Genomic DNA, 17,403 nt, shown 5'->3' on the forward strand with positions numbered 1-17,403 from the left:
TGCAGCCCCCAACCAAAGTTAAGGAGATTATTCTACCTCCCCACCCCCATTTAGTTTTCTTTTTAGGGTAAGTATCTCAAAATTACTTCATTTAAGACAATTTTTTAGAGCAGGATGGTTGTGGCTCACGCCTTTTGTTCCAGCACTTGGGAGGCAGAGGCAGGTGGATCTCTGTTGAGTTTGAGACCAGCCTGGTCTACGTACAGAGAGAGTTCCAGGACAGCCAGGGATATGCAGAGAAATCCTGTCTCAAAAAAAAAAAAAAAAAAAAAAAAAAAAAAAAAAAAAAAAAAAAAAAAAAAAACCCAAAAATTTTAGAGATTTACATATACATAAAAAGGTTTGAGGGGACAGGCCCCATATCAAAACATAATGCACTCATGCTTCCTACTTCAATTGCCCACATCGCCGGTAGTAGCTTTATACATTTTTCGTGTACTGTGATTAATCACAGGAAGTTAGGCACGGGTCACTTGTGGCATTGACTCAGAAGTTTTAGATTTTCACATTAGAGTTGCTCATCTCAGTGTTCATTCATTAACTGTTTGTAGAGCTTTGGGCGCTAGGCTCGGTGGAGGTGGTAATGTACAGTGCTCTGGGTAGAGAAGGTGCTATGCCCAGATCACGGACTCCCCCCAGAACCAACTAGAAGACAGAGTCCTGTATGTAAAATCAAAGAACCTTTATTCTTACACCAGTTTGCAAACTCGGTCTCTCCATGTGTCTAAATATTGGAGTGATCGGAGAGCCCTGAGCTCACTTGGGGTTGGGTTTTTGTAGTAGCAAAGGTAGGGGTGAGGGATTTCTAAGATTCAGAACTCCCAATTAGCCGACATGTTCCCAGTGGAAGTTTTCTCCTTTCAGATAACTGTAGCTTGTGTCAAGTTGACATAAAACTAGTCAGCACACCCACCCTGTATTCACATAGGTGCCAGGGATCAGAGCACCAGGCGCTTGTGGAAAGTGCTTTGTCTACTGAAGCACCTCCTTTAGATTTATTTATTTTATTTCATGTGTATGAGTGTTTGCATGCATGTCTGCATAGCATATGTATGCCTGGTGCCTTCAGAAGCCAGAAGGCATCAGATCCCCCCGGGAACTGTAGTTAGGTGTGTTCTGGGAATTGAACATGGGTCCTTTGGAAGAACCCATGTTTTTAACCACTGCACCATCTCTTAACGTAGTCCAGATTGACCTCACACACAAGATTCTTCAGCCTTTACTTCCAAAGTGCTGAGATTACTGACTTAAACCACCAAGTCTGGCCTCAACTCACACTTGTGATATAAGTAAACTACAGTGTTGAGAAAGCATTAATCCCTCTGACCTAATCCTCTCTTAAAGGTCCCATCACCTCGCAACTCTTAACACTGGGGACCAGATTTCACCATGAGTTTGGGAGGGGACAAACCACATTAGAACTGCAGCAGGTGATGCTGTAGCAATTAGATTCCTATGACCAATTTGGTGGGCCTTCCTTCCTCTTTCCCTCCTTCTTTCTTCCCTTCTTCCTCCCTTCCTCCCTTGGCTACCTACCTGAGACTTGGAAGGAAGCTGCAACTATCAGGGCAGAGCATATCCACAGAATTTATCAGTGCTGTCTCAGGATCTATGGGGGAGAATTTTTGGTAGAGCCAAGGGTTGGTATTACCTAGTGTCCAGGGTCTGGCATCCTGCCTCTTTCACTCAATCTCTTAGGACACTGGCTTGTATGAGACACAGAATAATTCTGTTCCATTCTCCAAGCATATCTGTGATCTCATCTGTGCTGAGCTGGGCATCCTGGCCCAGGGTGACCGAGGCCCCTTTTGGCCGGGTGATGGGTGTTGCAGCCTGGAGGAGTTCTGTGGTGGTTCTTCGGAAGCAGGGCAGGGCTGAGTGGCAGCTCTGTGCTCATGGGTCTACACCCATGATATGTTCCCAGTGGAAGTTTTCTTCTTTCAGATAACTGTAGCTTGTGTCAAGTTGACATAAAACTAGTCAGCACACCCACTCTGTATTCACATAGGTGCCAGGGATCAGAGCACCAGGCGCTTGTGGAAAGTGCTTTGTCTACTGAAGCACCTCCTTTAGATTTATTTATTTTATTTCATGTGTATGAGTGTTTGCATGCATGTCTGCATAGCATATGTATGCCTGGTGCCTTCAGAAGCCAGAAGGCATCAGATCCCCCCGGGAACTGTAGTTAGGTGTGTTCTGGGAATTGAACATGGGTCCTTTGGAAGAACCCATGTTTTTAACCACTGCACCATCTCTTAACGTAGTCCAGATTGACCTCACACACAAGATTCTTCAGCCTTTACTTCCAAAGTGCTGAGATTACTGACTTAAACCACCAAGTCTGGCCTCAACTCACACTTGTGATATAAGTAAACTACAGTGTTGAGAAAGCATTAATCCCTCTGACCTAATCCTCTCTTAAAGGTCCCATCACCTCGCAACTCTTAACACTGGGGACCAGATTTCACCATGAGTTTGGGAGGGGACAAACCACATTAGAACTGCAGCAGGTGATGCTGTAGCAATTAGATTCCTATGACCAATTTGGTGGGCCTTCCTTCCTCTTTCCCTCCTTCTTTCTTCCCTTCTTCCTCCCTTCCTCCCTTGGCTACCTACCTGAGACTTGGAAGGAAGCTGCAACTATCAGGGCAGAGCATATCCACAGAATTTATCAGTGCTGTCTCAGGATCTATGGGGGAGAATTTTTGGTAGAGCCAAGGGTTGGTATTACCTAGTGTCCAGGGTCTGGCATCCTGCCTCTTTCACTCAATCTCTTAGGACACTGGCTTGTATGAGACACAGAATAATTCTGTTCCATTCTCCAAGCATATCTGTGATCTCATCTGTGCTGAGCTGGGCATCCTGGCCCAGGGTGACCGAGGCCCCTTTTGGCCGGGTGATGGGTGTTGCAGCCTGGAGGAGTTCTGTGGTGGTTCTTCGGAAGCAGGGCAGGGCTGAGTGGCAGCTCTGTGCTCATGGGTCTACACCCATGATATGTTCCCAGTGGAAGTTTTCTTCTTTCAGATAACTGTAGCTTGTGTCAAGTTGACATAAAACTAGTCAGCACACCCACTCTGTATTCACATAGGTGCCAGGGATCAGAGCACCAGGCGCTTGTGGAAAGTGCTTTGTCTACTGAAGCACCTCCTTTAGATTTATTTATTTTATTTCATGTGTATGAGTGTTTGCATGCATGTCTGCATAGCATATGTATGCCTGGTGCCTTCAGAAGCCAGAAGGCATCAGATCCCCCGGGAAATCTTGCTGAAATCTGGATGTCTGTCCTAGCAGCTTGGTGACACTTAAACCTTCTTGGTGTGGTGTACCTTGCTTCTTGCATTTTCATTTGCAGGACAAATTCTGTATTTGGAAAGGATCTAGTTTGGATTAATGTGCATTTATGCAATACCCACTGCATCCCAGGGTCTGACCTGGATACAGCCCCAGGTCTTGAGGTGCAAGAAGCCTGGCATTGCCCTTTAGGTATTTGGGGAGGTTGCTTGGTCTAAGTGAGGTGATCTTCAGACTTACACTTCTGTATAGTGTGCCACCTTGAATAGGTTAGACACCCATCCACCCACCCCTCTGAGCCTCATTTTGCTCATCTGGAAATGGGCTGATGTGAGGATTTGATGAGTTCAAGTGGACCTGCCCTAAAACCAAGGGACCTGGAGAGCAGGAACTGGCAGATGGTGTTAATGTGAGCTGTGAGTTTACCTTCCCTCGCCTCCCTGCTTTCAGCACATTTTAATCCCCACAGTGACCCTCTTCCTGTTTACAGAGCCAAGAAGAGGTAATTTATCTAGGGATATACTGCTAACACATAGTGCCAGCAACTCCAGGCTCTAACCATGGTGCCACACAGCCTCCTTGCTGTAGGGAGGGAAACTGCTCAGACTTAGGCCCAGAGTGTGCATGTTGAGTTTTCCAAAAAAATGAAAACAGTGCTTACCCAGTGTTCAGGGTGTGAACTGGTGCCCTGCTGTGTGCTGCTGATGGGCAGACATTTTGCTCCAGACAGCTCAAGAGGCAAGCACCAATAGTATCGGCTCTTACACAGGAGGATGCTAGGATACAGCTGGGGGTGGGACTTGGAGGGGCTCAGTTCCTAGTGTTGTCCGAGCCCCTGCTTTCTTTGTTTCTAACCTGTAGTGCACAAACATCTGCCCAGCAGGCTGTGGATGTGTTCTGAGCAAGTCATGTGAGTCCGTTTCGGGTCATGGAAGATGCTCTATAGACTGGGGACTCTGGCCTTTCCTACCTCCAGCAGCTGGGCTTGGAAGGCTACAGAACCCACAGCCTGGGGAGAATGGAGGTGGGGGGAGTACTGTCCTCTTTCTTCCCATCTTCCATTCCTCTTTCCCTCTTTGCTCTGCTCTCTTCTTGCCTCTGTGCTGGCTGGGCTTCAGGGCTGCTTCTGCCCACTCTTCTCCTGTATCTCTGCTTCTCTCAGCTCTCCTCCTCGCCCATCTGAGCCCCTCCCCACCCCCTACACGGTCACGTGGGGGCAGCGGCGGATTTAAGCTTAATCTGCCGGGCGCTCAGCCCAGCAGCCTGGCATTGTTAGTGTGTTGTTAGTAGCTGAGCTGATCTTGGTACTTTGGGGAGGGGGGCTGTGGGATACCCACAGACCCCCCCCCTCCATGAACCTAGGGCTGCCAGAATCCCTGCAGCCCCAACTGGCATTGGAGATTGTGATCCAGGTGGGTCCTAAGTGCTGAGTCTACCCTGTCTAGAGCAGGACTGAGCAGGATAACTGACCTACTAGGAGCAGTGAGAGGTGGGTGGGCTGAGGGACGTGTGGCACTGTTATACAGGAGCCGCAATTTGCAGCTCCCAGGGGCAGCATAGGCCAACTGCTAGGATTCCCTAATCCTAGTGCACAGTAGTGGGGGGAAGGGCCTCTCATGGATTTTAGGGATTACTGGCCTCTGGCACAGCTAGATCCTCCTTACCTATGGTGGGAACTGGGCTGAAACCCCCGCAACAGCCTGTGCTGCCTCCAGTGTGGTGCCTGAGTTACTGTGGGCTTGGTTTACCTCTCTAGCCTTCAGGTCCTGCCTAGGGCACAGACCTCGGAGAGACTCCCAGCAGGAGCTCTTTTCAGTTTACCCTTCAGGCATCAGCTTCATCTCCTGAGTTCTCTAGGACTTGGCCATAGGACTTGTCCAAATGCTGTCCTCCCACAGACTCTGGAGAGCTGTAGCCTGAGACCAGACCAAGAGAAGAGCCTGAGTGTGCAGAACCCAGCCCAGGACTCCCAGGGTGCCATCCTGCCAGTCTGTATCAGGGAGATCATCACCCGCAACCTTTCTCAGCCTGAGAGCCCAGGTGCCACTCCCTACCCTGTCTAGGGTTCCTTCTCTCCCTGTCTTCCTCATTAGCAATAGATACAGATAGTGCGCTCTCTCTCTCTCTCTCTCTCTCTCTCTCTCTCTCTCTCTCTCCCTCTCCCTCTCCCTCTCCCTCTCCCTCTCCCGCTCCCGCTCTCGCTCTCGCTCTCGCTCTCGCTCTCTCGTTCTCTCTCTCGTTCTCTCTCTGTGGCACATGCACACATGTGCAGATGTGTTTCCTATGAGCACAAGGACATCAAAGGAGGGCACTGGGTTCCTGCAGTATCACTCTCCACCTATTCCAGCAGGGTCTCTCACTCAGCCTGAAGCTAGGCTGGCAACCAGTAAATCCTGCTGATTCTTCTGTCTCTTCCCCACATAGCTCTTGGATTACAGGTACTTGAGCAGCCGAACCCAGCTTTGTGCATGGGTGCTGGGATTTGAACTTAGATATTCAATCTTGTGTAGTAAGTGCTCTTATGGACTGAGCCATGTCCCCAGTCCTCTCCCTACTTCTTGAGTACACATAGGGGTTTAGGCACAGCTCTGTGATGGATGGATCTACTTCACAGAGGAGGAAATGGAGGCTGAGATGCAATGTACCCAGACTTATTTTATTCCCCATGTGGCACAGCTAGAGGAGAAGGTGGGGCAAACCCTCCCTGCTCCCTGCTTCAGATTTGAACACCAAATACTGTATTTCCTATCAGGGATGGTGTGAGCTGTCTGAGGCTGAGATTACATGGGGAGGCAACTCAGTTTAGACCAAGTTCCTGCAAAGGCCTAATGGCTTGTGCACAAAAGCTGATGACCGCAGTTGGTCCGGGTATGTGGCATGCATGACCTGATTTGTAGCCTGCCTGAGTGCCTGGCCTTGAGGTTAGCCACTTAGTAGGTGGTGTGGAGCACTGGCAGCTGTTCTGCTGGTGATTTTTGGGTCGCTGCTACAATCTGGTTTTGATTCCAGGTCAGGGTTGGGCTATCTCCTTGAGTGGAACAGGGATGCTGAGACTCCCCAGAATAGGGACTCCAAACCACCCCAAAACCAGAAGGCCTGCAGTGTGTGTCCATGTTTTCAGGGTCAAAGTAGAGCACACAGGAAGGGGTGTTCTGCTCTGGCCTTTATTTCTCTCTGCTTCCTCTTCCCAAGCTAACCTCTACTGTCTTAAACTCTGGGTCTGAGAAACTGGGCATGATGGAACTCATCTAAAATCTAGCACTAGAGGGGCAGAGGGGTCCACGGCAGCCTAGGTTGCATAGGCTGTTACTTCAAAAAACAAGAAAATAAAGCAAAGTTATGAGAGGCCCTGACTTCGAGTAAGGCTTGACCACTTTCCTGACATGATTGGATCACTGTTCTACCCATTTAACAGATGAATAAAATTGAGGTCCTGAGGAGAATAGTCCTCAGAAAAGGAGGGAGCAAGAATTCAGAGCTTCGGCTGGGTAATGGTGGCACACGCCTTTAATCTCAGCACTTGGGAAGCAGAGACAGGCGGATTTCCATGAGTTCGAAGCCAGCCTGGTCTACCAAGTGAGTTCCAGGACAGGCTCCAAAGCTACAGAGAAACCCTGGCTCAAAAAAAAAAAAAAAAAAAAAAAAATCAGAGCTTCGTATCCCCAGCCTGGGTATAGGAAAACTTTCTCTTGACTCCTAGCTAGAGCCTTCTTCCTGCATGTTCTGGGGAAGTGGCCACACTGGCTGTAGTTGTTTCTACACAACTCTAGCTCTTGATGTCTCTTGCTAACCTTCTCGTTCCTCAGCTCTCTCCGACCCCAGGTGCTACAGCCACATACACACACACAGGGTCCTCTTCCCAGGGCTCTGGCCCATCATCTTGTCCCAGAAATGAGTAGAACACCCATTGGGGTTGGTGCCCCTCCGCACTAGACAGAAATCAACCTCAGCTCCTTGTCCCTGGTCAGCCCCTCTCCAGGTCCCAGAGATGTCTTCCCTGCTGTCACTGCAGGAGGAGAACCAGCTGCTGCAGCAGGAGCTGTCTCGTGTGGAGGACCTGCTGGCCCAGAGTCGTGCTGAGCGCGATGAACTTGCTATCAAGTACAATGCCGTCAGTGAGAGGGTGGGTGCTCCTGGGGCCGGGCTTGGGTGGGTAGGGGGATGTCCTGACCAGGCCCACTGACCATGTAAGGATGGGCATCTGGTTCAGACTGCAGCTGTGCCAGCTGGAATGGCCATGAGCTCCTGGTGCCCTGGGGGAGCTGGTGGTGGAAGGTTGAAAGGAGTTGAGTGAAGGATGATGAAGTGTGAGTGCAGATGGTGAGGACAATGGTTGTAATAGTAGCTACCATGGGCCGAGTGTGGTGGTGCACACCTTTAATCCCAGCACTCAGGAGGCAGGGCAGTGGATCTCAGTGAGTTTGAGGCCAGTCTGGTCTACAAAGTGAGTTCCAGAACAGCCAGGGATATACAGAGAAACCTGTCTTGAAAAACAGACAAACAAAATAAATAAAAAGATAGCTACCATTTATGGAATGCCTACTATATTCCAAAAATATGCTGAGTCCTTTATATTTAGTATACCAAAGTTTGTAGCATTATAATAACCATTTAACCTAGGAGAAATATCCATTTATCCTAGAGGAGAGAGAGAGAAAGCCCCATGCCTTGTGACACACAGCCAGTTAAGACTTCCAGTGTCCTGGCTCCCAGGCTAGGACTATATAGTGCCTTTGTTTGGGGGCTGTGCAGAGAGCCTGCCAGCTCCTGTAGCATCCACTGTGTGCTAGTGGGAAGCCCTGTCTGTATGGAGCCCTGTGTGTTGTCTTGTGTGTGTTCTGTACTGAATTCTGTACACCCTCTTGTTATGGAGTGTGCCCATGTCTTGGTACTGCCTGCTCAGACAAGCCTCTGACTTGTTGGGACTTGCCAAGTAGCCAAGAGGGGGCCCCATTGTGGTCCCCTAGCTTTGAGGACACTACAGAATCCATTTCTTGGAGTCTGCAGGGGGTTCAGAGACAGAGTGGCAGGAGTACTAGGTTGGTACTGTTGATGCACCATAATCAGCCTCCTGCTGGTTAGACCCTTCTTGGCCCAGGGTACAGTGCCAGTCCCCTGGGGACTGTCTCTTAGGTGCCAGCTTCAACAACTGAAGCTCACACTATTCCCTGACTGACAAGGAAGGGAAGGAGAGGTGGGTGGGACATAGCTATTGGGGGAGGGGTCTGCAGTGGGGGCTGAGGAGTTGTGCCCTCATATATTGGCACAAATTGCCTGGATTTTTTAAATTGTTCTGTGTCTGAGAGAGTTTGGGTGAGAACCTACCTAGAGGCAGAGATTGAATAAAAAATGACCTTGAAGGCCTTTCATGGAGGGGGAGGGTCCTGAGTGGATAAGAACCCAGCGATCACCTTATTACAGATGAAGAAACTGAAATCCACAGAGGATCATGCTAGACCCAAGGTCAGTGGTAAAGCTGGACAGGGACCACTGGTCCAGGGATATGGATGTGGTTGTATGACACATTCCCTGATACTCACTTCAACCTGTGCCTGCAGGTGACAGGCGCCCTGTGGCCATTTAGGTGAAGTTGTTCTCATCCTTCAAACCCCACATCCCCCCTGGGGTAGGGAGTGGAACAAGTCAGGATTCATGCTCTGTTCTTTGGATGTCCTGTGGAGAAACTGAGGCAGGACTGCCAGAGGCTACCTCCTGAGTATAGTGTATTCCCAAGAAACAGGGGTAGGGTGAGGTAGGTGGGAAAGAGGCAGTGGCATTATCCCTTGGCTCTACAGAACAGATTCTCTGAGTTTCCTCAGTGTCCATGGCAACCTGGGCTTAGTCATTAATGGGGCAGGAGAGCAGCAGTTGCTAAGGGAGACAATAAACTACTTTCATCTGTTTCCGTGGCAGCCTCCTTTCCATTGAAATTGCAAGTCACACTGAAAGGCTATTTTGTAGAGGGCAGAGTTGTGGAGAGGGGTGAGGTATGGCCTGCAGTAGCTGGCACTAAGCACTGGGGAAATGGGTGGAGTCCCTAGTAACTGGCCAGAGCCCCTCCACACCAGGAGCCAATAGCACTGGGGTCACTCGAATGTGCAAAGCACACACAATGCAAGCCACAAATCGACCCCACATAGAACACAGCACATAGAAACAAACCCATCCTATGGATACACTCAGACTCATGGTCTATATGTAGCCAGACACCACACTGTCCTGTCCTGGCACAGAGCAACACCCTGGTGGACAATCCCACCACCTCTGCATATAGTAACCAACCGCACAGTGCACTATATGCATCCCCTGGCTGCACACAGACAGCAAAAGGGCAGAAGCCAGCAAGGGCAACCGTCAGCCCACAAAGCACATGTCCTGGTACATACAGATGGGCATAATGCCTGCACCACCCCATAGACCATGTCCAGATGCACCCAGTGCATTCAGAGCATGCGGGGTTCCGTGTGGAGACATGGCTAATCACAACCCACTCTGATGCATGGGCTATGTGACATGTAGGCTCTGTTCACCTCTCTGCTTGCTTGGGCTTTATGTAGCCATTTGCCACAGACTCAGAGAATGTTCCTATTGCCACTCCCTTAGCAACCTTAGCCTGTGTTCTTCAACTCACAGTACAGCCCCCATGCGGCTGTGCTGACTCCTCCCTGCTGGTGTCATCCCAATCGGCACAGTCGCACTACCCACCAGCATTGCTGAGAGTGGCTCTCAGAGCAGCTTCCAAGTACACTAAGCTAGTGCAGTCCTGGAGTGCCACTGATCTGGCCTGGACCCCAGGTTAGTGTGGGTAAGAAAAGTCTCCACTCCTGTTGACTTCCCTATGACTGGTAGTCCTACACTTGTGTGGTGTGTGTTTGAGGACCTTGCTGGTCAGCCTGGGTGCTTGGGAGATGGATGGTAAGTGTGCGTTGACATCAGTCAGCTAGACTGGTATCATCCATTGGTTGTCCTCAGACCCTGTGTGTTCATGACCTTAAGTCAGTCCTTCCTCCCTCAACCTGTTTCCCTGACAGCCAGAAGCTGAGGAACCCCAGGAAAAGTAGCCAGGACAATCAGGCACCTGAACAGGGTTGAGAGGGCTATTGGACAGGCCTCCTCTGTGTGCCCATAGGGTCTGAGGGTGGCACACTACACAATACCTGGAGAGGAGGAAGCTGGATGGGAGAGGGTCCTGTGAGGTGAGGGAGAGGCCAGGGTAAGAAAGGGCAAAGCAGTGCTAGATGGGATACATCCAGATCTGAAGGCTGTGTGTTATGTGTCACCCTGGGACCTCTGAGACTGCCTTTGTGCACTTTGTGTGCTCTCGGTAAGCTCGGATCTTACGCTTAGTGACACATCTGTTCTGAATAGATTCACTGTGCACTCGTGTTGTTAGTCTCGATATTCCCTGGGTATGGGTCAGGACACCCCAAAGTCAGTGTCCTATATATTCAAATCCAATAGGGAACAAAAATCCAGGCTTTCCTGAGCTTGCTTTGGGCAGTGAAGAGGGTTGGGGAGACAGGCAGCAGACTAAGGCATAAGCTATAGTGGGGTAGGCTTAGTGTTCTGAAGGGATGGCAGAGAATACATGGAGCAGGGTGGCTACTTCTGCCTCCAGGTACCTGCACATGTATATGTCTGCCTCTTCTGTGTGCTCACACCTGCTCTATCTGTATGCCCATGCCCACCTTACATATATTTCCATGTCTGCATTGTGTGCCCGTGTCTGTCCTGTGTCTTCAAGCACGTCCCAATCTGTGTGCCCATTCCTGTCCTGTGTGTCCAAACGTGTCCTGTCTGTGTACCCTTTCCTGTCTTGTGTGTCTGAGCATGTTCCATCTATGTGCCCATTCCTGTCCTGTGTGACCAAGCATGTCCCATCTATGTGGCCATGCCCACCCCCACATATATTATAAGGTACTATGTGCCTGTCCTGTGTATCCAAGCATGTCCTATCTATGTGCCCATTCTGCCCCATCTAAGTGACCAAGCATGCTCCATCTGTGTGCCCATTTCTGCCCTGTCTTAAGTGTCCAAGCATGTTCCATTTATATACCCATGCCTGCCCTGTGTATCCAAGCATGTCCTGTCTTTGTGCCCATGCCTGCTTTGTCTAAGTGTCCAAGCATGTCCCATCTATGTGTTCATGCCTGCCCTTTGTGTCTAAGCATGTCCCATCTATGTGTTTATGTCTTCCCTGTGTGTCTAAGCATGTCCTATCTGTGTGCCCATGCTTGCCCTGTCTTAAGTGTCCAAGCATGCCCCATCTCCATTCCTGCTGTAAGTGTCGAAGCTTGTCCCATCTGTGTGCCAACACCAGCCCATTCCTGCCCTGTGTGTTCAAGAATCCCCCATCAGCGTGCCATGCTCTGTGTGCCTATACATTGCCCTGTCTTTGTGTCCATTCCCGCTTCATCTGTATGCTCATGCAAACTCCATCTGTATGCTCATGTATCATGCACATGTGTACTACATCCTGGTTGTACCTGCTTTGACTGCTCCTTGGAGTGCTATCAACTTGCAAGGCATTGTGGTTTGAGCCCAGGCTGGTGTCTCCTGAAGAGGCCTGGGCCTGCTTGAAGCACAGGACTCTCACCCAGGGCCCTTCCCTGCAGCTGGAGCAGGCTGTGCGGCTGGAGACTGGGGAGCTGGAGGCCCAGGAGCCCAAGGGGCTGGTGCGGCAGAGCGTGGAGCTGCGGAGGCAGCTGCAGGAGGAACAAGCCTCCTACCGGCGCAAGCTGCAGGCCTACCAGGAGGGCCAGCAGCGGCAAGCTCAGCTAGTGCAGCGGCTGCAGGCCAAGGTCAGGGCTGCCCACCCCCATCCCTGCCCTCTTCTTCACTCAGCCCTCATCCCTGGGCTCACAGGGGTTTCTGCTCGTTGCCAGATTCTGCAGTATAAGAAACAGTGCTCAGAGCTGGAGAAGCAGCTGCTGGAGAAGTCTACTGAGCTGGAGCAGCAGCGTCAGAGGGTGGGTGCCAGGTGGGGCAGGCACAGGCCTCCCTCCTCCTGCCTGTCCTTACTCCTCTCTTCCTCACCTAGGACACAGAACACAGCCAGGACCTGGACAGCGCCCTTCTGCGCCTGGAGGAGGAGCAGCAGAGGTGAGGGTGGGGCACAGTCAATGGGTGGCCTCCTGGACAAGTGAGCAAGTGCTCACTGACCCCCATATGCCTCTCCCAGAAGTGCCAGCCTGGTCCAGGTGAATGCCATGCTGAGAGAGCAGCTGGACCAGGCAAACTTGGCCAACCAAAGTCTGAGCGAGGACATTCGCAAAGTGACCAGTGACTGGACCCGCAGCTGCAAGGAGCTGGAGCAGAGGGAGGCAGCATGGAGGCGCGAGGAAGAGGTGAGAAGGGTACCAGCGGGATAGCTTGACAGTGGGGGGACCTGCAGAGGGACTGGGTACCTGACCATGTGAGCACAAGAGCAGTAGTCAATGTCATCAAGGGAGCGCTGGCTTTGTTTACTTAAGCCCTGGGCCAGGTTCACAGTTTCTTCTATTTCTCATGACGTGTGGTGCTGTCATTGTGTCATATGGAAAGTTATGTGACCAGCCCATGGTCATGGTCACATGACCCTGCCCACTGGGAGGCCAGTCCAGGCCCTGAGTACTCTCTGTCCCTTGGGGAAACTCTGGTCCTTCTGTAGGCCATGCTGGCGGGGCACTGGGGCAGGAATGCAGCCGTGTCCCCAGTGCCTCTTGTGTCTGTCTCCATAGTCCTTCAACGCCTACTTCAGCAGAGAGCACAGCCGCCTGCTCCTCCTCTGGAGGCAGGTCATGGGGCTCCGACGGCTGGTCAGCGAGGTGAAGATGGGCACAGAGAGGTGAGGGCTGGCTCCTGGGGAGCATGGGATGCATCTTTCCAAGGGCTGCCTCTGGGGATGCGGGGGGCAGCTTTCAGGAAGAGGTAGTCAGCGTTGCTGGGGCTCAGCTGAACTACACTCTTCTGTGATCTCGTGTTCAGTACCCCTCAGAGGCAGGAATTATCCTGCTCACTCACACCAGAGATCAGAGGGACCGAGTGACCCTCTCAGATCACACACCAGAGTAGCCGTGGTGTCGGACTGCTCACAAAGAATGACATGGAGACTTCTTATTAATTATGAAAGCTTGGCCTTTAGCTTAGGCTTGTCCCACTAGCTCTTACAATTTAAATTAACCTGTTTCTGTTAATCTACATTCTGCCATGTGGCACGGTTGCCTCTCCTCTATACCATATGTTCAACTTCTTCAGTGTCTAGCTGGCATCTCTCTGTACCTAGATTCATCCCTAGTTCCTCTCTCTGCCCAGAAGTCCCGCCTGTTCTCTTCTGACTAGCGATTGGCCAGTCAGCCCTTTGGAGACCACTCACAGTGACACATCTTCACACAGTGTAAACAAACATTCTTCAGCATAGCTGAGTTTGGATTTGAAGCCTGCCTCCCTTTTTGTCTTTATAGTTTGTTTGACTCAGGAGTCACAGATACTCACAAAAAGTGAATTTTTTTTTTCTGAGACAGCATCTCCTTATGCAACTCTAGCTGGCCTCCAGTTCAGAGATTCTGCTGCCTCTGCCTCCTGAGTGCTGGGATTAAAGGCATGCATTACTGTGCCCAGCAGATTTTTAATTTTTTAAATCCTTTTTCTTTCTTAGAGTCATGTATCCCAGGCTATCCTGGAACTCACTGCACAGGATGATGGCCTTGAACTTCTGATCCTCCTCTTTCTACTTGCATGCTAGAATTATGGGCATGTGCTACCATGCCAGGTTTATGTGTTGCTAGGGATTGAACCTAGGGCTCTGCATGTGTTAGGCAAGCACTTGTATAAGTTGAGCCAAGATCCCAGCCCAGTACTTGGATCTTTTTCTTCCTAGTACTAGGAATACAGGTCTGTGTTGCCACCACACCTGGCTAAACTTTTTTCTTCTTTTGGACCCTTAAGTCTCTTATTTGTTCAAGGAACGACCGGCTTTCCTCAGGGATTCCTGTAGTCTAGCTTTTTGCTGTCTCGTGTTTCATAAGCCTGCACAGCTAGAGCTGCAGATTGCTATTTCCTTGGCAAGACCAGGACCCCAGGAGTGCAGTGTTCCCCCACAGCAGGCCCTTTGGCCTGGGGCAGTGTCTGCAGCCTGTGATGGCATTTCTGGCTTAATGGCAGGATGAAAACTGCATTAGAAGTTTGATACTATGCTTGACCTACTGTGCGTTACCTAGAATTCTATGAGGCACTCCCCGCCCTCTGCTGTTGGATGCTCAGTACTGCAGTTCATACAGAGAGTGAGCAAGCCCACATTGGGGCCTTATTTTTAATTAATTTGAGAAAGGGTCTCATTATATTGCCCTGTGTGACCTTGAGCTTGAATTGTAGACCAGACTGGTCTCGAACTCACAGAGATCCGCCTGCCTCTGCCTCCCGAGTGCTGGGATTAAAGGCGTGCGCCACCACTGCTCAGCTAACTTTGCTGCTTTGGAAGAACCCTTCCTCATCTGACCATTTTCCTGGGAGATGTGCGCATCAGGAGTAGCTTCCCTATTGGTTTTTCTTGGCTGTGGGATCCACTGACTGAACTTCCCATCGTTTATTTACTCGTGATCTCCCTTTTTATGGCTGTTTTGGTATCTCCAGGATTTCCACACGTTCTATGCTACCATAGTCATCTGCCATTGCCTTGGGATGAGCCAATCTGGAAGTTGCACTCTTAGGTGCAAAGGACCCAGGTGTTCATACCTTTTAGGGCTTTTCCTAATTGCCTTCCCCTGTGGTTCTGCCCACTTGCCCTTCATCAGCTGTATAGGGGATGTCCAGTTCCCCCGCGACCTCACCCATATTGGGCATAATGTGACTTTGTTTCTATAATCTGATGGTGACAGATAGTGCCAGTGTAGTTTTGATTTGTACTTGGAAGCCACCTCCACACCCCTTATTCTGCTCTCTTCTAGGGACCTATTGCAGCTGGGAGGGGAGCTAGTCCGGACATCCCGGGCTGTCCAGGAGGTGGGCCTGGGACTGAGTGCCAGCCTTCAGCGGGCTGAGAGCCAGGCTGAGGCAGCTCTGGAGAAGCAAACACTGCTGCAGGCCCAACTAGAGGAGCAGCTACGGGCCAAGCTGCTCCGGGAGAAGGACCTGGCCCAGCTGCAGGTGCAGAGTGACCTGGACAAGGCTGACCTTAGTGCCAGGTGGGTGGCAGCAGGCCCATCTGTGACCAACTCCCTTCCTGCAGAGGGTTCCCCTGGAGACTCAGAGAGGAGTGTGTTCACCAGGGCTGGGCCTTCCCCAGGTGAGCCTGGCTGGGCATCCCAGGCACTGTGTTTGAGGTTCAGAGAACTGGGGTCTAGACATATAGGCAGTTAAACCTCTGATGACTTGAATGATCACAACTCCTGCCCCCACTGCTCTCTCATGAGATACAGCCAGCTGCACCCTCATTCCCATTTTGTAGCTGAGAAATCAGAGGCCCCCAGGTAAGAAGTGACTTATTCCAGGTCCCATACCTGGGGAGGTGGATCCTAGGGTCCTTGTTCAGTTTTGGGTAATGCAGAAGACATATGCTGGTAAATTTGAGAAACTGAGGCAGCTCCCCCACTCACCTCTTTTGCTCCTTTCTCTAGAGTGACAGAGCTGGCCCTGTCTGTGGAGCAACTTCAGAACCAGAACACAGAGAAGGATCAAGTCAACAGGACTCTTTCTGATAAGTTGGCGGCCCTGGTGAGATGTGGCACCAACCAGATCTATGGCTACTGGCTGAGGGCCAGGCTGCTGAGGACATGTTGAATGTCTCATCCAGATTGCTGTCCTCACAGTGCATGCCAGGCTTTACACAGTGACATTCACCATCTCTGTGCCCTTCCACCCTCCCTCAGCAAGCCATTACACAGTTGAGGAAGCCAAAGCCCAGGGGTCTCCAATTCAGTAGGTGGGGAGTCAGGACTTGGACCCTTCTTAGGCTCCCAGGGGAATGCCACTGCCTCCCCACCAGAAGCATACCTCCATGGCACCGCCTGAGCCCCACACCCCTTTGTGGAGCAGGGTTTGGGCGCTTCACTAGGTCATGTGACTGGGACAGGGCACTGTACTTTTCTGGGCCTCATCTGTTCAGTGAGAGCAGCTGACCTGTGGGTATGGCCATAACTGCTACTCCAGAGGGGCAGGAAGAAGTGACTTTATCCTTTGTCAGAACTGTGACCAGCCAGCCTTTCTTGTCACTAGGAGTCTCTGCGGGTCCAGGAGCAGGCAGCCCTGGACACTGAGGATGGAGAGGGACTGCAGCAGACACTGAGGGACTTGGCACAGGTATGCTACAGCCCACAAGGGTGGCCAATCCTGAGCCCCTGCCACACCCCTTGGGAGCCTTGGGATGTACTGGAAGTGGGTGGGGCCTATTCACCCTGGCTGCTGTCACCTCTGCTGGCTCACCCAGCCTTGCCCTGTGGAGCCCCTGGGAGAACTGTGAGGACACTGGAGGACAGTGAATGGTAGGCCTTGCATGGAGGGCTGCACTGTGGCAGAGGTGGACTCTGAAAGACTTCTTGGGAGAAGGGGCATTTGGGAAATGTCACATTGCTTCGCTTATGCCTGTGACTAGTTAACCCCCCACTCCCCTTTTCTCCTTCCCGGCAAGGCTGCCCTATCGGACACAGAGAGTGGTGTCCAGCTCAGCAGCTCAGGGCACACTGCAGACACCTCTGATGGCAGCCTGCGGGGGCTCTCTGGCCCACGGACCCCCACCCCACCACGGCACTCCTCCCCGGGTCGAGGTCGTTCCCCGCGCAGAGGCCTGTCCCCAGCCTGCTCCGACTCCTCCATGCTCACGCTGATCCACTCCGCCCTGCACAAACGCCAGCTGCAGGTCCAGGTATAAACTGGGCCTGAGCATCCCTCACACAGCCAGGGACCATGGGGGCGGGGCTGGGGCCCTGAGAAACGACTGCTGATGGAGGGTTCTAGATAGAATCTGAGCCTGGAGTGCCTGGATGGCTGTGAGTGCCTCGGAAAAGGGGCTGGAGCTCTCAGAAATGGAGATAAAGCTTGGGGCCAGGATCCTAAGACAAATCCTGAACAGAGAATCTGAGCCTAGGACAAGGGAAGTCTGGGAACCAGAGGCGGGGTTGCGGGGGGGGGGGGGGGGGG

At 51.5% G+C, this 17,403-nt stretch overlaps 1 protein-coding gene across 3 annotated transcripts in view; it reads left to right on the forward strand.

Moving 5' to 3' along the window:
* Crocc (ciliary rootlet coiled-coil, rootletin) overlaps positions 1–17,403 on the forward strand; it is a 46,030-nt gene that overhangs the window by 904 nt on the left and 27,723 nt on the right. Inside the window, exons 2-12 of one of the 3 annotated variants that reach the window (XM_050156079.1) lie at positions 5,190–5,331; positions 7,260–7,414; positions 11,907–12,092; positions 12,177–12,260; positions 12,332–12,393; positions 12,473–12,638; positions 13,011–13,117; positions 15,216–15,452; positions 15,885–15,981; positions 16,483–16,566; positions 16,895–17,128. In XM_050156079.1, coding sequence (XP_050012036.1) covers positions 7,280–7,414; positions 11,907–12,092; positions 12,177–12,260; positions 12,332–12,393; positions 12,473–12,638; positions 13,011–13,117; positions 15,216–15,452; positions 15,885–15,981; positions 16,483–16,566; positions 16,895–17,128 — 1,392 coding nt within the window. In that variant the 5' untranslated portion in view covers positions 5,190–5,331; positions 7,260–7,279. Of the gene's footprint in view, positions 1–5,189; positions 5,332–7,259; positions 7,415–11,906; positions 12,093–12,176; positions 12,261–12,331; positions 12,394–12,472; positions 12,639–13,010; positions 13,118–15,215; positions 15,453–15,884; positions 15,982–16,482; positions 16,567–16,894; positions 17,129–17,403 lie in introns of those variants that run through there. The other 2 variants (XM_050156063.1, XM_050156070.1) reach the window with 2 other exon arrangements.

Source organism: Alexandromys fortis, unplaced genomic scaffold (assembly GCF_014885135.2).
Source record: "Alexandromys fortis isolate MF-2015 unplaced genomic scaffold, M_Fortis_MF-2015_v1.1 scaffold_26, whole genome shotgun sequence".
In the NCBI taxonomy this organism is placed as follows: domain Eukaryota; kingdom Metazoa; phylum Chordata; class Mammalia; order Rodentia; family Cricetidae; genus Alexandromys; species Alexandromys fortis.